This window comes from Rhea americana, unplaced genomic scaffold (genome assembly GCF_003343005.1).
Source record: "Rhea americana isolate MKP2758 unplaced genomic scaffold, rheAme1 scaffold_205, whole genome shotgun sequence".
Lineage (NCBI taxonomy): Eukaryota > Metazoa > Chordata > Aves > Rheiformes > Rheidae > Rhea > Rhea americana.
Genome location: NW_028186206.1, coordinates 979,526 through 999,786, shown reverse-complemented (window position 1 = coordinate 999,786; position 20,261 = coordinate 979,526). Strand labels below are relative to the sequence as shown.

Sequence of the window (20,261 nt, the reverse complement as noted above, 5' to 3'; positions counted from 1 at the left end):
TAGAAGGGCTAGAATAATACAGAGGAGATAAATGACCTTCTTCAGAAACTACAGTGGAGAAGATGCATTGACATGTTAAAATGTCAATGACTGTGCTGTTATTTTTTGCTAAAAGGGTATTTTATAAGAAACAACTTGAAATACTCAGACCTACACTCTGTATTTTAAATTACTGGTAATAGTAAACTTGAGGTAACTCTCCAAACCTGATGGACTAGATGGACTGATGGACTAGTAGGTGACAYGTTATCATCTGACTTACCTGACCCAGATGCAATCATCTGAGGGTTCTGCAGGAACTTGGATGTGGAATTGCAGAACTGTTGGCCAAGGTGTGCAACCTGTCATTACAAATGACACAGTGCCAGAGGACTGGCAGACTGCCAGCGTAGCTTCCAGATACAAAGAAGAGTGTACAGTGGAGTCTGGGGATCTTGGGGGCTACAGACCTGTAGGTCTAATGTCCATCCCTGGTAATATTTGACAGTTTGTATCAAAGAATAAGGTCACTAAGCATATGAATAAACATGATGTGTTGGGAAAGAGGCTTCTGTAAGAGGGCGTACTGCCTTGCTTAACCTGCTGGAGTTCTGTAAGGATGTCGGTAAGCACTGGGCGGAAAGGAGATCTTCTAGACACAATAAATTTGGGTTTTCAGAAAGCCTTTTACAGGGTACCTCACAGAGGGCTATCAAAGATCCTGAGTTGCTATAGGACTGGATTAAGTTTAAAAACTGACAGCTAACTGAAGGATAGGAGGAAAGGGTAGGGCCTAATGATCATTTTTCTGGATGGGCAGAAATCTGAGAGGGTATCCCTGGAGTTCTCTGCTGGGACCAGTTTTATTCAGTGTTTTCATTGATGACTTGGAGTAAGAAATGTACAGAGAAACTTCCAGGTCTTTGGACGGTACTAAGCTACTTCCAGTAATGATACTGGAGCCAAAGGCTTTTCATGAGCTTCAGTATAGGTACCGGTATGGTTATTTGTCTAGGGGAAAAAAAAATAATCGAAGTATGATTGTGTGAAACCAAATTAAAAGCTGACAGTTGCAGCTTGGAAACAGTGACTTTGGAGAGTTGTCAGTGATAATTCTGAGATCTTTTCTGGTGCAGCGGCAGCCAGATAARCCAGAAAAATGTTATACATCATCAGGGTGCTGGGAAAACAATAGCAAGGGTTCCTGGGTTGTTACTTAAAAAGCTTGACACACTTATATTTGGAGTGCTGCATGTGGTTTTGGTCTCCTTAACTTAAGGAGGAGTATATATAACGGAGTTACAGAAGCTGTGGAAGATGTCTACCAAAATGAGTTAGGAATGGCATAGCTGGCCATCCTGCAAGGAGGCCTTCAAACGTGCAATCTGAGAACAAGAAGGCTGAAAGGGAAATGACTAATGCTAACAAAGCTGTGAGGACAGCAGATAGGTGAACACATGTCAGTAATTCACCAAACCCTACAGCGGTGGAACTAGAAGACAGTTGCTGAAACTAGTAGGAGATTGGTTTAAAGCAGATACACAACGTAGTGAACTTCTGGAACTTGTTCCCTGAGAACCTGTGGAAGCAGTTAGTATCAGCAAGTTTAAAAGGGATTAAACAAATTCATGCACAACAGAGCCATAAAAARTACTGAAGGGGAATTGGTGTATCCTTTAACATCCCTGCTACAACAACTAAGGATGCTGGTAGGGGGTGGGGAATGTAAGAGGCTGACAGGCTTATGCACTCTCCCCAGACAGCATTTTCCACCGCCAGCATAGAAGATACGGTACTGGGTTAGCTGGCCCATCAGTTGCACCTAGTAGGGCAGTTCTTATGTTTCTGTTACCTTCATGAGGAAAAACAGTCTTAAGCCGTGCAAGAAAGGATTATTAAGTATACCAGATACCCCCCCCCCCTTGGGTTGTTGTGGTTCTGCACGTTTTGTCAACAAGCATTATTACTGGAAGTGTAACAGTCGCTTAAAAATTACTGATGTGCTGCTCAACTGTTGCAAGGATGAGGAAAGTCAGCTATGACTATGGAAAATACTGCTGCACAGAACATGGTCTGCTAAACCACCTATTCAGAATTACTAAGTCTCCATTTTAGAGGATTTTTGAAGAAACTTTCAAACTCTAGCTTGTAAGTGACTTGGAGAGTCAAAATTTAATTCAGCTCACTACAGCAGTTTGAAAAGGAAACCTGAGTWTATTGACAAATGAAAGTTTTAGTATATTTTGCATACTGTCCTGCATTTTAGCTTCAGGTTTGCTTATTCTGTCTCATACATCAAAAAAATGGTTAACTTAATTATCTTGTAGAATATTGCTCCATTAATGTATGGTATGAAGCAAAAAGCTGATTTCCAGATACCAGGCTCTTGGGAATTAATTGCATTATGACTTAAAGTTTGAGGGGAAAAATAAGCTGTCCTGCTTGGAAATCGTGCTGCCCAGGTTCACTACATTGCTAGTCCTTTCTAAGTATATTAAAAACTTCACAAATATTCTTTATTTTTGTATCTTGGGGTATTTAAGGGGAAAAGATGGGATGTCTTGGTTAGTCCTTTACCACCTTGCTTTAGTTAAATTGGGAGTGTGATGTTGAATTAGTTTGAGTGACAGAATTAAGTCAACTTKAATTGAAATGTCTGTGTCTCCAAATCAGACATAAGGCTGCAGGAAATAAAAGCCTGTACTAATAAATTTGAGTTCCTATCTCATKATCACTTTGATTTTTCAAATTAAAGGGATAACTGTAAGCAAAGGTAAGTGGAGGTGGGTAGAATTACAATATTGGTTTATTCTGTCTATGCTCACAACTCTTTTTTGAATGACTAATTTTTATGTTTAGGGGTTTTGATAATTGCAGTGATGATAAAGCTGTTTTTCTTTACAGTCTTTGAATTTCTAGTGAGAATACATGAAGTCTAGCCAACAAGGAAGTATTTCACAGAGAAAGCTTTTTCCAGACTAAAAACTGTCTCCACATTAACAGAAATAGTTTCAGAGATTGATTGATTGTTTTGGTAATGCCATAAAGTCATAATCTGAATTTGAAAAATGAAAGTTAAGTATGCAGTGAAAATTTACCTCAATTTTGAAAGATACAGCTTTGAGCTACTTTTTTACACTTACGGATTTAGTGTTTCTTATCGTCATACATCTGTTTTATTTTGAATACATTATTGTCATGAAACTAAAGCATTGGATTGGAAAACCTTTGAAAAACGTGAAGCTTTTCTACTGTAATGGTCTTGTCAGTGTTTCAGATTTGCACAGTACTGAATGAAGATTTTTTTCTTTTTTAGAAGATTATGAATAACCAGGTTATGGGAATTCTGAATCTAAACAAATGGCCTATTTTCTTCTTTTCACATTTCTTCTGTTTTTGTGCAGGTCCTCATGCTGAAACCGCCAGTGGATGCCAGAATTTGCAGTGTGGTTTTCGGGCCTGCTGCCGCTCTGGCGAATGACCGCTGACTTCTGATCTTTCAGTCTACTTCATTTAGCTGAGCAGGCTTCCTTTCATGCACTTTACTTACAGTTTGCATCTTGTGTTAACAATCCTTGGAGTGAGATTTGTTATACTAGCCTGGCCATCCCCACAACATTAAAATCTTAATTATGAGTGTACTGTACAGTGTTGTAACAATCTCGCAAAATCTCATTTGATTTGAAGGGTGTTGGGTTTTATTTTACTTAATTTGGGGAAGACAGGAAAACATTCAGATTTTTTTTTAATGCCACTTTTCTCCAAGTTTGGCACTTAAATCTACTTTACTGGATGATTTTGTGTTAAGTGAATGGGATTTTTTTTTAATCCACAATATAGAGCTCTGCAGATAATTCAAAATGTATTGTTTGCATTTGGGTAACAATTACACATCTTCAGAAGCCTTGTTTCTCCCCCTTTCCTCTAATCTTGAAGTTCTTCTTTATACTGCAAAATTAGGGAAACTCCTACTTTCCTTTTGCATTTGGTTTTGTATTTGGGCTTGGAAAACATACTCAAATAAAACATTCCCATCAATAAAAAAAAGTTTTATGTAGTTGAATATATATGCTTTTAAGGTGTAATAGCCAGGTCTATAATGCCAGTAGGCTCTAGAGATCATTGTGGGGGCTGTGCATGGCGACTGCAGAGCCACAAGCCTTGCACTAGTTCTTTCCGTGACTCTTGAGGTATGTTTGGAAACATTCCAAAGAAGTCAGTTTTCAATCATAGGAATAAATGTATAAAACAAAAGTTGAGGACGTACTTATTGCTGATTAACCAACTTGGTTTTAATGTATAGAGTCACACTGCTGACAAACTTAAATTGGAATAAAAGTTTAAAACTAGTCTTCAGTTAGCTATAAAAAGTGTATTTCATGAGCTTCTTGATCCTCCCTACAACTATGAATGGTTGCAGAGAAGTACATCCTCTGTATTCATCCATCCATATTCTCTTTYTACATACTTACTCAAAATATGGTATTTAAATAATGCATCAATCCAGGCAAAATGAATTWAAGTTGCTTTCCTTTATTTACGTCACATTTTAAATATGGGCTTGGAGAGACAGGGAGATGCAAATGTCAGGTAAAATTCTAAAGGTATCGCTGCAACCTGCTCCTGCTGCCTGGGTGTGTGCTGTCCACTTCTGTGCTGCTGACTTTTTGCATTGGTTGAGTAATTCACTTCCTGTCCCTTCTTTGAATTTTCCTTTGTATTCAGAGTAAACATTAGAGGAGGAAAACCTTACCTTTCCTTAAATGTACTTCAGMTGCTTTCAATGAAAAGCTGTTCTTTGCCACCACTGTAATTACATAGTACAGGGTATGACTCAGTGGACTTACTTACTCTGTGTAATGGACAGAGTAATTTGTTTTAGGATGTCCTTGTCCAACTTGATGCATGTTCCATGTTACGATGAATTTCCAGATTCCAAGTGATGTATCTTTTTATTTTTTGGGGAATGGTTAATTCACAGAAATGACAACTATACATTTTCCCCATCACTGATTTAAATGGACCCCTTCTTTGAACAGTGGAGTTGAATGAAACCTGTGCTAGGAAGAGAGATGAGTGATAGCAGGTGGGTGGTATGGGGAGGAGCCTGTTGCAAGAGGAGGTGAGACAGTAACCCATGTTATGCTGGAAACTGTAATGGCCCCTTATTTACGTGCATGGTTGTAGGCTGGTTTTCTCCCAGGCAGAGAGAGAGAACTGKCAGCCTTTGCAGAAGGCAGACAGTTTCCATCCACCCTGCCCTAAATTTCTCAATGCTTGGTACTCATCAGAATGTATCATCTTCCCCAAGTTCAGCTCACCATCACTGTTTAGTTTAAATAGCAAAGCAACTGAAAGCAGAAAGTATGTATGTATACATTATTAAGTAAGTTACCACCACCACCACCACTATTTTTTTTTTTTTTTAAGTAAACCACTTTATGATAATCCCTTATGGTAATTTGCGCCTAAAGATTTCACATTCCACATTAAACAAATGAGAGTGTTTTCACTTAGATTTTAATAGAAGTATTTTATTATAAACTTCAGAAAATGTCATCTTACTACCTCTATATGGTGCTGCTATTACACAGCCACTGAGTACAAAACAGCAGAAGACAAACCTTCCTTAAAAAAATGGAAGTCTGATCTTACAGATGGCTCTTTGGTGCATGAAGCATAGTCATGAGTAAATAGTCCTGGCCTTTACTTAAGCATTCAGTAATTATCTGTATTATAGCTGAATGATAGTGTCTTTTAAAGAGAAGAAGGTCTGTAGATAGAGTCACCTACATGGAATAGCTAAAAAAAATTCAATCTTCAAGGCATTATTTCAGGAATAAAGTTTCACCTGAAAAATGAGGCAGCCAATTTCTACCACCTTGCTCTGCAATGTTACTCTAACAACTGACACTATGTGTTACTATATGTGAGCATGTAATGCTTTTTAGAATGTGATGCCCCACTTGCACTGGGAGCACTGGAAATAATAGTGTATAAACTCAGCTACTAGGACTGGAATTTTAAGCTGCCAGTCTCTCTCTTAGCTGTAATAAGTAGTGCTATCTTCAGCAGCTGCAGGGGCAATAAAGCTAATGTTTATGCAGGTTCTGAAAGTCAGATTCTCACTAGATTTTGAAGTATAGGGTGTAACTCAAATCAGTAGTGTGAGAAACTTGTTGTATTTACCCCTACACACGCCAGTTTCCTGAGAGGTACTCTGACTAGTCTATACTACCGATTTCGTACAAGTGAAGCAACGTAAATCCAGACAGAGAGAACATTTTGGGGATAAGCATGAACATACACAGCTAGAGCAAATTCAACATTTGAAACATCAATAGTATGAACTCCAGTGCTGTGCACGGCTTCTACTAAAGGCCCAACTTCAGAGAATGGCATATGAATAGGAAATCCAGAGACCTAGGACAAAAAAAAAAAAAAAAAAACAAAAAACACATGAAGCAATAATAAAAGGTAAAGTCACCTGAACAAATAAATCATTTTAAATTCTGTTTCACTGTCATCTAAGTTTCTTTCCTATTGCTGCTCTGTGGAGATGCAGGAAAAAAAGAGTCCCTATTTAAATACCCCTTTAGATACTCTGCCATTTTTATTCTTCAGTATGGGTAAATTTCAAAGGGAAGACGATTCCACTAGAATAAAGCTGTATTACTGAACACACACAGCATAGCTTTGCTTCTTTTCTGCCCCTTAACTGGTTGCAGTTTATTGTGTTCCTATACCTATCTGCACTGTCTGAGGTGGCAGGCATTTGCCTATAATAYGTTGTGGGTCCAGCAGGAACTGAAACCTGAACTTGTTTTCAAAATTACTATAGTAGTGTACAGTATTGTCACCACTTGAATTTTACAGAGCAGATGTACTTAACCTTTAGAACAGCCCAGAGGAAGAACACATGGTATAGTCATAGCTCTAGTGAATACTTCTTCCCACTAATTTAAACGGGGGGGGGGGGGGAAGCTGTTCAACTGTGGGGTGAAGCTAAGTGCATTGCTATGTTGGCTTATGCACCTGGAGTAGTGCACCTGTGTGCCGCACTGCTCAGCACCAGTGCAACGTGCTGAGGACTGACTGGGCTTGAGAGGAAATGCATCAATCAATGCATCAATATGCAAAATGCATCAATAAGCTTCCTGTGTTAGAAAACTGTACTTGTATCATCCTTACATTCAGCAGAAAGTTTCTCTCCAACATTTTCGAACAAAATAGAATGGAGCATCACTGCTTCACCTTCTGATYCTAATACTGATTGATGTTTAGTATATGGGCACTCAAGACTTCTGGTAGTAGAGGAATGAACTGCCTATAACATGGTTCTATACCATGGTGTAATGATATTAAAAGCAAGTATTAGTGATTTAGGCCCCTTGGGTCTGCTATTTTCATGTACTAGTTTCACAGCACAGGTCACGTATAGTTTCACAACTGTACCCTGTAATCTCCTAGCTGTTTTTGCAATTCTGCCTGATGGTCATCTTCTACATCTTTGCCTTGGTTCTGTTCCAGCAGAGGCAGAAAGTGACGTAGGGTAGAGGTACAGTATCTGTTCCAACGAGTTAGATGCCTTGGTCTCCATTCCATAATCTTTTCTTTCAATATTTTTTCAATTCTGCAATAAAATGCACCTATTATTACAATACTAGTATTTACTAGTCTGGTGAAATGATCTCTGTTGACCCACTTACTTACTACAGATTATGGGAAATACAAATGACCTCAGTTAAACTAACCAATGCATAAATATGCAGAAAAGCAATGCCAGCGTAGCTGTATAATAAGCTGTGTCCACATGTTTAGCACAAGCAGGGGACTTCAGGGGTTTACACCAATTTTTAGTCTATTCCCTCTTTCCTTTCTGCCCCTAATGCACCTTGGCTTATTAGGAAATTCTACAAGCCTTGTTCTTTTCCTTCTGGCAACCTGCATTAAAGAACATGAAAAAAGACCCTGCAAACTAGAGTTTCTGATTTAGGCCACTGTTAGTTCCTAGCACTCAAAGCAGATTCTTAGGACCTTGGTGTGAGTATGCTTGAGGAATATAACAAGGTACTCCACTTTTAGTGATCAAACTTGTTAATTTTGACAGTATTTGATTTAGAGGTAGAATTACCTGCCCTGTAGTTCCACCACAGCTGCCTTGTCTGAAGGGTGATAAATTAATTCTTCAGGCTAGTAATATATAAGACATTTAAATATTAACAAGTACAATCTCTTCTAGTTGTACAACAATATAACTTCAGGAGTTATTGCCTTCACAGTACATAAATGAGTTCACAATTATACCAAAACAACCTATTAGTAAATGAACCAAACTAAAAACATTAGGAGCTAATGTACATAACTTTTTTTGCAGTAAGCTCAATAGCTTTTTTTATAATTTGATTAATGGGAGGTGTACGAATTGAAACGATGCTTTCACAACTGACAAAGGCTACAGTATAGTTCTGTTAAAGATTTGTCTCAGTATACTGCTGTCCTCAGATCTTATACGAACATTTTGAGGACAACAGATGCACATTCATTTCGTGTAAATACTTCACAGTATTTCTGCTTTCATTCTTTAACAAGTGCCTGGCAATTTTTTGTAAAACATTTTGTAAAATATACTTCATATATTAAGTGTATTTACTTCATATATTAAGTGTATTTTACTATGTATTAATCACAGAGATCCAAAGAACTTAGTCTCTTTTCTCTATATCAAGTCTGTGATCTTCCATTCCCCTCAAATTAAGTTGGTAATAGATACATTAATACCTGAACACTGCAGAGGCCAGGGTATGGTAAGCTTCTTGAAAAGAAAGACTTCCATAGCTTTGGTTTGCTGATGTCAAAATTTATCCTTACTGGGGAATCATGCTCTTGAATATTAAACCAGATCTAAAAGAAAGTATAGCAAATAATCACAACTATGGAACACATTCTACATACACAGAAATAAAACACTGTATAGTCTTGATTTGCTGTTCCAATCACTAGTATGAGTTCATATGAAACAAGACAACTATGCATAGTCACAGCAGACAGGCAACTTTGGCACCCGCACAAAGAGGACAGTGCTGGTCTATCTGGCCCTGTGCACCTGAGCATGGATCCAGAGAGAGGACTGTTTGAGCAGGAACTGCTTTGTGCAGTTGGTGTCTCTTTTCTGCTGAATACCTGTTTTCCTCAGTGCTGCTTTTTCAACACTTGATCTACAGTGCGCCACCAGTTTTTCTTCTCTCAGCAACTTTTGYCTTTACCATCACTTTTGCATGACATGAGGTTACTGTATATTCCTGTGGAGTTACTTCTGCTGTCCTGAGCCATATTTTCGCTCCTTTGGATTACTACACAACAGTCTTTTCTGAATTCTGATGAAATTCTTGCCACAGCTCAGCCCAGTGCAACTGTGATGTGACTCCTGGCAGACTGCTGCATGCTGCAATACTGCTATTACAAATTTATGATGCAAAATGCACACAGTGCAAACATATACACCTCTTATTAATATTTTATTATCAAGGAGAACTCATGCCTTGCACTCTACTTCTTTGTGGTCTGTGTTTGATCCAAGTCTAAATTAAGCACACACTGTTGACTTCTTGTTCAAAACAGCCTTTAAATAACTCCTACTACGGAATCAAAATATATGGACAATTCACACATAATCTTTTGTAAATGCTGGTTCTGGATATGGCACAGTATAGCGTAAGTGTTTTTTCCCTGTTGAATACAAACTTGTATTTCTCTGCTGACTGCATGCCTCATTGTGGTCGCTTGTAGATTGGAGTTGCTTACCTTGAAAATTTTTGTAAAGCTCTATAGTTCCAGACTAGATGATTACGACTTCAGTGTGTTAAAGGCTTTAGTTGTTTCTTCCAACAGTTATAATTAACTTAGATTTTTCTTAACAGTACAGGTTTAGTACCACTTTAAACAAAGAACTCAACCAGTCCCCAGAACACTTTCACTGAAGGATAACTGACACTTTTTAAATAAATACGCTTTAGCATATTAAATTATCCTCTAAAGTCATCATTTTTTGTTTAGAATAAAAACAGAGGAGATAAAAACAACACATATTTGTAATGCACAGCACTTCAAAGACCTTCTCCTGGTATGCTTTCAATACTGTATATAAAAACAAATGTATACTATGTGTGAGATGGATCCCTGTATCATCCCTATTGTCTCCTTATAGTGGTCTCCCCAAAAATTGACTGGCAGGCTGTTAAAGTCAGTATTTAATTCTTCTTCCTCTTCCCCCCCCCCAAATAAAACTTCATTTTGTTTTTTAACTTACATTTTGTTTCCCCAATTTCAGACTTTCACATCTCTCTTCCTGGCTACTGTATCCTCACTTGTGTCTTTGGAAGCTGTGAGTCTTCACTTCCAGCCAGTGCAGGGAATTGTACTGGCACCAAACTGTCCAAGTGCCTCAAAAAACAAGTTCAGCTCTGCCTCATTCCTGTAGCAATCTTGTAGTGATCCTTTGGATCACATCCTGCCCCAAGCTCAGCAGTTCATACTTCTCTCCCCTCTCCCCCACAGCCTTCTTTCAGAGGGTTCTTACTTGAGCCAGCCACACTAGAAATATTAATATACTGTGAATATGCATTAATATTACTTGTTTTGTTTATAGCAAATAAACAGGAGAACTTGATGCCAGACAGAAAATCAATGCAATTGTTCCATCTTGGTAGTGCCAGATAAGTGTTTTGCCTGCATTTGCATACTGGGCCATTCAAGACTGTGCCCACCATTACGTATACCATTCAAGTGACCTTTCCAACATGCTTCACTTTCTTCAGGTACATTTCGTATGCAAAATATTAGTTTGGCTGAGTTACTGACAGGAAGTGGTAAACTGAACATACTCCTGGCCATACAAGCTGCGAAGTAAAAACATGCTACTTCAATAAACTTATGAAGTTTATTCATAAGTTCAATAAAATTATGTAAAAGTGTTATGACCTGCCTTTCATATCTTAACTACTTATCTAACTTCGGGTGGCTGAAAAACCTAGTTAAAAATCAGATAAAATCACTAATGTCATGACTTGACACAGATGTAGTTACATTAATGCACACAGGAGATTAAGAAAAACAGTTTCAACTCTTGTGTGTATAGAAACATGAAAAGACTAGAAGCTCTTACGTTATCACAGCTGATCAGGCAGTACACATTTTGTAAAGGGCAGAAAGTATCAAACTGCCCATAAAAACATCCAGTACTGGGATTCCAAATTACGTATTGATTTTGCTCCAAAGTTAATACATATGCAGTTGCTCCCTAGGAAGAAAAAGTAAGAGAAAGATGTTTTAAAACTGGCTCCTAAGATAGTATGCTTTGTACTGTTTTGAATATTCAATTTCTACTATTGAGTTTAACAGTGTATTTCCTTTGCAAACTGGTTGGAGGAATTTACAGATTACTACATTTCAACCAACTTGACTAACGCTCACAGAATATTAAGTGCTCTGTCTCCTCTATGTGACAGAGAAATGCTTTAAGTACAGAGCCCCAAGCCATTCTTAAAAAATAAAGTTTACAAGTTAAAGTTACAAGTTCAGCTAAGAATTGATGTGAAATTCCATATATACAAATGCTCAAAATGTATGTGAAAACAGAGCAGAGGATAATATTTTTTGTCAGCAGTCACTATACAAGTGCTAATTTGAGTCAAACTAAGCTTGCTTATATATATATATATGTGTGTGTGCGCGTATATATATGTATATATACATATATATACGCGCACACACACGGTATTATATAATAAATAATCACTCTTTTCAGGAGACTCCTTCATTCCTTTAGCAGAGAAAGTAGTTCTATGTTATGAAAATACAATTAAACACAACACTTTTATTAAAATAGATCATGTTGTTCATTTCTTTTGTAAAGGTAAATTTAGGTATGTCTCATCTCTGTACAAAAATATGAAAGATTAAAAACTTTTGTCTACATGTAAGAATTGCTCAGTACCTACCCAATTAGTAAGATAACTCTCTGGCAAGCTGCATGTCATACATGCATGTTATCTGTCCTTCCCCTCTCCTACCCTCCTGGAATTTGGTACATCCCATAGTAGGCTTGAGGGATTGGTCTGCAAGTCTCAGCATGGCTTTTTGGCTCTTCCTCACCTTGAAATACCTAGAATAATCCCTCCCCTCCTTGCAGCATGCATAAACTAAATGCTTTATTAAGGACTACCATCAACATCATATCTGGACAAGAAGGAATGTAACTTAGGACCCGTTCCTGATGCTGCAGTATCTGAGAATGTGCTAAAGCAACAAGTTTAACAAAGATTTTTTTTCCCAAAACTCTGTTTTGGAAACTCCAAAACTTTCACAAGTGTTTTGTAATTTGAGATATCAGTGACGGAAATTATGAACAGTCTTACCACGCCTTTCAAAAGAGCGGTACTGGCTACATGACGTCTCAGTGTTTCACTGAGAAAAATGCATCTCTTAATGGGCAGAACAACCTCAGTGTCTTACTTCTTAGCCATTCTCAGCCAGACTGCTGCCAAAGTGGCCTCACAGCATAAACAAGGTATAGCATAACACACACATAACTTAAGTCACAGGAGACTGCCTATATTACAGAAGACAGATGAAGATTGACCATCTGAGCCTTAAAAAAAAAAAAAAAAAAAAAAAAAAAAAAAAAAAAAAAATCTATTTCCCCTAACTGAACAGCTCTTGACTCTTGCTGCAGCTTTCCTATCAGCTGGATGGATGCAAGCATTTAACTCCCACTCTGTCACCTTCCCTTTACCCAGTCCCAACCCTACTCCGTCACAGACTGTGTCTTCATGACTGAGACGCCTCGAACACTCTTCACTGCCTTTGTCCTCAACAAATCATTTACAGTAGCCAAAGTAAAAAGAAGATGCTTGATACTGTACTATGAGGACCAGAGCTGCGACCACATTCAGAGTGGAAGCAAAACAGACTATACTTATACTCAGATATGTTTTCATTCTGTTTTTTCATTTTCTAGCAAACAGGCTTCCAGCAGTACAATGTTTAGATTACTTCCTGGAAGAACATGCCAACATGAGACAATTCTATCCCTTGGCGGGACCCGAAGATTTCAGAGAATAAAAATTAACATTCAGACCAAATGAAAATATCCTCTTACCTCTGGAATAGCATTTCCAATTATAAGCCAGGCCTTTTTCCCCATACCAAGAAAATAATTACACAAGAGCACAGCATGTTCTTCCTCGTCTCCCGACAGAAGATCAAGAAATTGCTAATTGAGATACAAAAAAAATGTCTTGCTATGTAGTTATCAGTTCTGTCTTCTACTTACAAAATTTAATACTCTTTCCTAATACTTCTGAAGCAAAACAGGTCTTTTGTCTTCTGACTTACTCTAAACTTTGCAGAAAAGTATTGAAAAGGTAAAAACATCACCTATGATTAACTTATTACCTGCTGTCATTCTATAGATGTCAAGATTTACTTTTAAGACGGAGAATGCTAAATCTCCCATTACTGCCGACATTAAATGCAGTGTTTTTTTCCACAGTTCTTTGGAAATGCAATGATCCACTTTAAGTCTAGTTTTAAAGCCTCCATCATTAGTCAGCATCCTCTTACCTGAGCTTGACAAGACATTTTGATTGCTTTTTAAGTGAAAGAACAGAACAGCTTAAAACTTTAGGTATTCTTAGCAACTGGTTGATTGCAACCTATCAAAGATTAAAATTTTGGCATACCTCTATCAGAATGAGCAACTTTCCTCAAGCACTGGTCTTCAGATAAAGAAATAAAGTATTCTTTGAAATAAATTGTTTAGAAAGAAAAATAGTCCTTACCATCAGAGAATTTCAGAATAATTTAGGGTCAGAAGAGACCTTAAGAGCTTATGCAGTCTAATCCCGCCTTCCCTCAAAAGCAGCACTACATCACAAGCAAGAGGATAAGGAATTTCTGTTATGTTACTTACATCTGATGTACTCCACAGATCACAAATTCCAGCAAATGACACACTATCTGGCAGAAAAGGAATCAAAGCAACATATCGGGCCACTAATTCCTGCCATAAAACAAAACAGAGTAAGTCACTCCTCCAGTTCACTACACAGCTAAGTAATAATAACATTACTTTAATAGATCATAGTAGAAACATATCAAGATTGTGCTGTTTCCACAGAAGTCATGGACAAAACACTAACCAACCTCATTATTGTAACAACTAGCTCATTTAGGAACTTATCCCACAGACTAGTATGATTTGCTCCTACTGAGTTTTTGCATAATTCTTTGCCTTTTAAAGGACAATACACATTAATTTACCTATTTCTTCAGGATGGAAGGGAAATACCCTTTTTCAGCATCATTATGGACATGCTTGCTGTGCATCACACATTTACAAAAAGGTTAGCTATACAATATGCATAAAACTTTATATGCCTATGTGTGCAGGCATGGACACATGCATGTATAAATGCACACAAACTGTGTACACAGACATTTTGAAATCTATATCCCATGATATCGTTAAGATAACTTCGTTCTCTAAGTACTTACTGCTGCTGTTTGAGAACTATTTGGGTGGGCATCAAGAAGCTCCTGTGGTGGATTCAGAGGTTTGATATATCTGGTAATGAAAACTGATTTCCCACTGAGGTCAATTACAGTTGTTAGGCAGTGGCGGCTTGGAAACTTTGCTGTACATTCAGCTTCATACTTTTCTGCTGCTTGGAGCAACCTCTCGTCTTCTTGGGTATCAAACTTCAAGAGATAGTAGAATTTATACGAAAATAGTCTTACTTATAATTTGAGTTTAATTATACACTATGTTTGTCTATTTCACCATTTACAGGAGCGTATAAAATGAGTATAAAATTATTTCCTAATAGCATTATGAAATTTCTTTGTAGTATACAGTTTGGCTCACAGACAGATATGAAAGTTCCAGCTAATGAAGAATGAGGTGATTTGTGTTTACTTATGAACACACATAATGACCTGCACCTATAGCTGGCTTTAATGAAGCACTAAAAATGCAGTGAAAGTTAAGCCAAAGTAAATCTGCAGGGATAACATCACATATTAATTCAAAAGTGAACAGTTACAATCAAGTACCAGAAGACTGATCTTGTATGCTACTCACAGTCACTCTACTAAAAATACAGTTGGTATGAAGCACAAAATCCCAGTAACGTTGCGTAAATCATACTGGGACAACCCTGGACTACCCCAAAAATATCTGCAGAGAAGATTGCAAAGACATTTGTAGATGAATTCTTGTATGTCAGACTTGCCTAACATAGTGTAATTTTATATGAAATTTTCCAGAAACAAATACAGAACTCAAAAACACACATCTAATTATGCAATGATGATAACTACTTGCTCTTTGTTACCCAGGATATCGTCTTCCAAAGGTCTTAAAATCAGTCAAAGTAGTTTTATATCTACTTAGACTCTACTGTACTGTGTTGCTGAGAATTAAAGCTTACCCTTCACAACATTTTGGTTCAAAACAAACCATTTCATCTTTTGTTACCCTTTTTCTCAAATCAACCAAATCAACCAGCAGTGGCAACCCTGTAGCAAGACCTCTGCAGAGAAGGCAAATGGTACTGATTCTTTTCAATTGTAATTAATGGTCGAAATATGTAGGCTCCAGCATTTTTTACATTTTAATTTATTAATTCACTGCAAATATTACTGATAAATAAACAACTAATATATCAAAGTCAAATGTTATATTCGAACTGCAAGAATATTGTTGAATTGTTGAAAACCAAATTAATCTCAAATAGTGAACAGCAATAKTATCTCAATTTAAATTATAAATATTGTACCTTTTTAAGCATTTCATTCATCTATATAGAAATTCAGGCGGGACAGCAAGAAAGAGAAAAAAATGGTCAAGGAAGAAAAAAGACGTAAAATTAAACTAAAAAGTACTCTTAGCATGCTGAAACAGTATACATGTATTTCAAATGATTTAAATACAGCAGGAACAACAGGAAGAGTAACAAAGGACAGAAAAAATATTTAGTTATTTTTTTATCATTTTATTCTGAATATTTTCTACAATCAGAAATCTAAACAAAGCAGAACTCAGGGCTTGTTTACAAGCCGCAAAGACACAGCATTTAATTTCTCTATGACAGAATTATGAAAGAATACACTTAAGCACATATCTACTTGAAAAAAACATGATCCACAATTGCAAGATGGTAGGCTTCTTCCTGATGTGGTATATGAGCTTTGTCTATAAATCAGTTCAGTAATTCAAGGCTCATGAGGACACTGATGGCAAAAAGTCATTTGAGAAAATGGCCTATCTTACTAATTGAATACAACAGCAGCACAAATCCTAACAGTGTAAGGTCCTTTGCCTCTTCTCTCTTCCTTGCCCTCTCCCAAACGCATGCTTGTGCGTGTGCATGCACACAAGTGTACACACACACACACACACACACGCTCTGTACTGAACTTCAGCAATGATCATGTATACAAATATCTGAAGGGAAGGTGTAGAGACCATGGGGCCAGACTCTTTTCAGTGGGGCCCAGCAACAGGACAAGAGACAAACTCACTCAGCAAGTTYCATCTGAACGTGAGGAAAAACATTTTTACTGTGAGGGTGACAGAGCACTGAAACAAGTTGCCCAGAGATATAGTGGAGTTTTTCTCTGGAGATACTGAAGACTCATCTGGATGTAATCCTGTGCAACACACTCAAGGTGACCCTGCTTGAGCAGGGGGATTGGACTAGATGATCTCCAGAGGATCCTTCAACCTCAACCATTCTGTGACTGTACATATGTATTGTTTCAAGTCCTAAAAATAAATTATCTAATCATTTAAGCTACTTAACCTTAAAAGGCATCCAAGAATGCATATTATTCACCTTCATTTTCAATGCTACTAAATTGTAACAATTCTCATAGTATTGAATGAGAGTAAACAGACAATATGAGAGGATAAATTCCAAGACTGTAATTTGATAGCAAGGATTTTTAGACTGCATCATATGATTTTATAATTCTGAAAAAGGAATTACAAAAACCTTTCTGTACAATTCCAGTTTGTAATAAATGACTGATGTAGCACTAAATTCCAAAAGAATGAACTGCTGCTGTTTTTCATGGACAACTTGCATCCTTGCTAGCTGGATCTCAGAACCATTGCACGATGTTGCATAAATGGCAAGATGTGTATGTGTTTTAAGTATGTATTACTGTTAGTGCAAGACACTTCTGATTTAGCAGAAGAACTGAAAAAATGTAACAGCTGCTTTTCAGAAGTAATTATCTTCAAAATCTGGCAGCACTCATGAAGCAATAATAAATACTATGATTGAATAGTACAAAAACAGGAACAAGAAAATGCTGAATTTTCTATGTTTGCACCTTCCTTTTCATCCATTGTTTATAAATACTCACATGAATACTTTTAATAGAATACTTATTATGGAAGTAAATGGGAAAATTATATGCTCATAGATAATGAAAGCAGATTTGCTTTCCATGAACAATTTTTGATCTCCTCTGGAGATCATCTAGTCCAACTCCCCTGCTCATGATTTTGATTTGCTTTCCAAGAGATAACTGATAACAGTTATTCCTCATGCTTTAAGTGTCCATATAACTTAATGTTCAATCACAGGTCAGCAACATAGTTGAAATTTTAACTAACAAATCACAGATTATGATTTTTTAAAATGTCATTATATTATATATACATAGGAGAAAGCAGATCTCTATTCTATAAAGTTATACTTACATCACAAAAAATTAATCCAAGTCTACTACCAGCAACATCTCAAGTTGCTTTTGAGCAATTTTAATAGTACTTAAAAACCTCAAAACTTAAAATTCTATTCAAGACCAGTAAAGAACTGAAGAATGCAGCTTAGATTAAGAATAAACTTGTATTACTGCTCTTGAAATATCAAAAAGGTACAAAAATGTGGTAAAGACTTTGCATTTCAGCATTTACTTGTGGCTGGTTAAAATATTAGTAAATCAAGTCTAATTAAACTGTTCTGAGCTGAAAACGCTTGAACTAAAACACACAGTATTTATATTCATGTTCTTCAGGACATTAAACATACCTATTCACATGCATCTCAAACTGCACCACTGGAAGCAAAAATCAGGAAGCTCAGTTACTGATCAGTTACCTTTTCTCTGACTGACTCTCCAGGAACGAGCTGTGGCTCAATGGTAATAAACAGTGTTATATAGGAGCCTTCGCCAACGTTTCGCACAGTATCGTAACCTCGGTCATTTCCCAGGTTCTTTTCTTTGCTGTAGCCAAGGAGGACTGGAGGAATATCCACCTTGAATGTACCATCAATCTATAATAAATACAGAGAAATACTAATCTGTACATATCATCCATCCATAACCAAGAATAACAATTCTCATAAAATGTAAAAAAGCAAAACTTTCTTCTCAAATACATTTATTATGTATATTCAAGTCTCTCATTTTATTGCTTTGATTTCTATCTTACTCTGAGCTACAAAACAGTAGTATCAGATAACATGGCACACACACGAATTAACTGTGGAGAAAATGTAAGACATTTCACTGTTAAAACTATTATTTGCAACAAGATTTCAGACCCTTTTGCTTATTATGAAGACTAATATTTAACATAATGGAAACCATGCACATTAGTTCTTGGAGGAAGAACAAACATGAGCATCTCACCATTTTTCTGAAACATGCATTTTTTTTATACATATGTACAACGTAGGCCCGCATAGAAAAAGTACTTTGAAAGAAACAAAACACAAATTTTTGAAGACTAACATCATGCAGGAAGAGTAATGTGTACTATCACACTGATGCTCTGGTCACAAAAAGCACTCATCCACAGAATCTTTCCCCATCAACAGATTTTATGTATCTYGATACAGGGTCAGTATCGGGGGGAGGGAGGGGGGTCAATATCAGATCTATGTACTTTATTCCTCAGTCTTTGAGGAATAAATTTTGAAAAACTTTCAGAGATACTGCAGCAGGAGAAGAGAGGACAGCAAGTTATGAATGTATATATATGCAAACACTTCTCAAAGAATATTTACAGGTGAATAATCATTCTGCATTCAAGTGCTTTTCTTTATGTATCTTCAGACTGTGGGAAACTAAGCAGCAGCCTCCACAAGGCACTATTTGGAATAATGACTCAGAGATGTTGGCAAAATACAGGCTGCAGGACTACCCTCCTGAAGGGAGCACCACACCTATAGGGCTTCAGAGTAACTTAATGTTTGAGTGAAGTAGAACAATGCTTGGGCATCTCACAACAAAGAAGTATGAAGAACAGAGGTTGATCTTAGTATTGCTAAACCTTGAAGTTGGATTATGGACTCTGTCCTTCCCCATCTATTGGTAAAAAATCTGTTAAAGTGTGTAAGTCTACCCATTAAGCTGCMAAGGGTTGTGAGCAGACACACTACTCGGGTGAATTTCATGACTAAAGCATTAGTTCTACAGCCAGAACACTCCCCTGTAAAGAGTAAAAGATCTTGCTCTTTCTTTTTTGTTGACCTATAATAATGGTCGTTGCATTATCTGACATTGTCTGCATAGGATGGCCAAGGATTTATAAAAAGAAGGCTAGGTCTTCTTACTACTTGCCTTTTATTTAAGTCAGCGTAAACTTCATTCAATGGGGGATCACAGCCCTCCAGCACTCAGATTCATTGACTAACCTTCCAAGGCGAAGGTAGTATCTGTTATAGTGGTCTAGCAGAAGCAAGTGGACCAGCACCGATTAGACACACACTGCCTAAAATCTGTCAGCAATGGAAACAACCTCTGTGCTTTCTTGAATCCCATCACAATTATGTTCARTAATGTCAGTTATTGTGTATAAACTGTTATTGACACTTACTCTTGCTTGAAAATATATGGTAGTAAATGGAATCTTAACACATCCCAGCCAGTGTCTCTCAACRTGAGTGTGGATTCCACTTCCTCTTTCACGATCATCCTATTAAAAGGTAGGCTAATATAAAACTTTATAAGAAAACTTAATTTCCTTTAACTCAATCAATGGTTTCATCATGTTATTAGTAAAAATTCTATATTGTTTTAATCTTTAATTTACTATAAATACAAAATCAATTACTAATAAGGCAATGATTATTCTGCATGCTTTTTAAGCTTGCCAGATGCTGAACAAACACAGAAAAGCCACAGTCYGTGCTATAATGTGCTTATACTTCAAGATTTGACTCCTGTATAATTTGTGATAGGGAACTCAAAAACCTGACAAG

At 37.0% G+C, this 20,261-nt stretch overlaps 2 protein-coding genes across 7 annotated transcripts in view; one reads left to right on the top strand and one right to left on the bottom strand.

The window, feature by feature from the left end:
- Positions 1-4,042, top strand: part of FBXL5 (F-box and leucine rich repeat protein 5) — a 35,582-nt gene extending 31,540 nt beyond the window's left edge. For both annotated transcript variants that reach the window (XM_085304269.1, XM_085304268.1), the window contains exon 11: positions 3,384-4,042. In XM_085304269.1, coding sequence (XP_085160395.1) covers positions 3,384-3,460 — 77 coding nt within the window. In that variant the 3' untranslated portion in view covers positions 3,461-4,042. The remainder of the gene's footprint in view (positions 1-3,383) is intronic.
- Positions 4,043-4,492: 450 nt separating this feature from the next.
- Positions 4,493-20,261, bottom strand: part of CC2D2A (coiled-coil and C2 domain containing 2A) — a 66,651-nt gene continuing 50,882 nt past the window's right edge. For 4 of the 5 annotated variants that reach the window (XM_085304263.1, XM_085304262.1, XM_085304264.1 and 1 more), the window contains 10 exons: positions 19,877-19,975; positions 18,153-18,329; positions 14,536-14,739; positions 13,952-14,041; positions 13,139-13,252; positions 11,144-11,278; positions 8,761-8,883; positions 8,114-8,172; positions 7,435-7,612; positions 4,493-6,402 (listed from right to left, as the gene is read on the bottom strand). In XM_085304263.1, the coding sequence (XP_085160389.1) occupies positions 6,214-6,402; positions 7,435-7,612; positions 8,114-8,172; positions 8,761-8,883; positions 11,144-11,278; positions 13,139-13,252; positions 13,952-14,041; positions 14,536-14,739; positions 18,153-18,329; positions 19,877-19,975 (1,368 nt within the window). In that variant the 3' untranslated portion in view covers positions 4,493-6,213. Of the gene's footprint in view, positions 6,403-7,434; positions 7,613-8,113; positions 8,173-8,760; positions 8,884-10,286; positions 10,573-11,143; positions 11,279-13,138; positions 13,253-13,951; positions 14,042-14,535; positions 14,740-18,152; positions 18,330-19,876; positions 19,976-20,261 lie in introns of those variants that run through there. The other variant, XM_085304266.1, reaches the window with a different exon arrangement.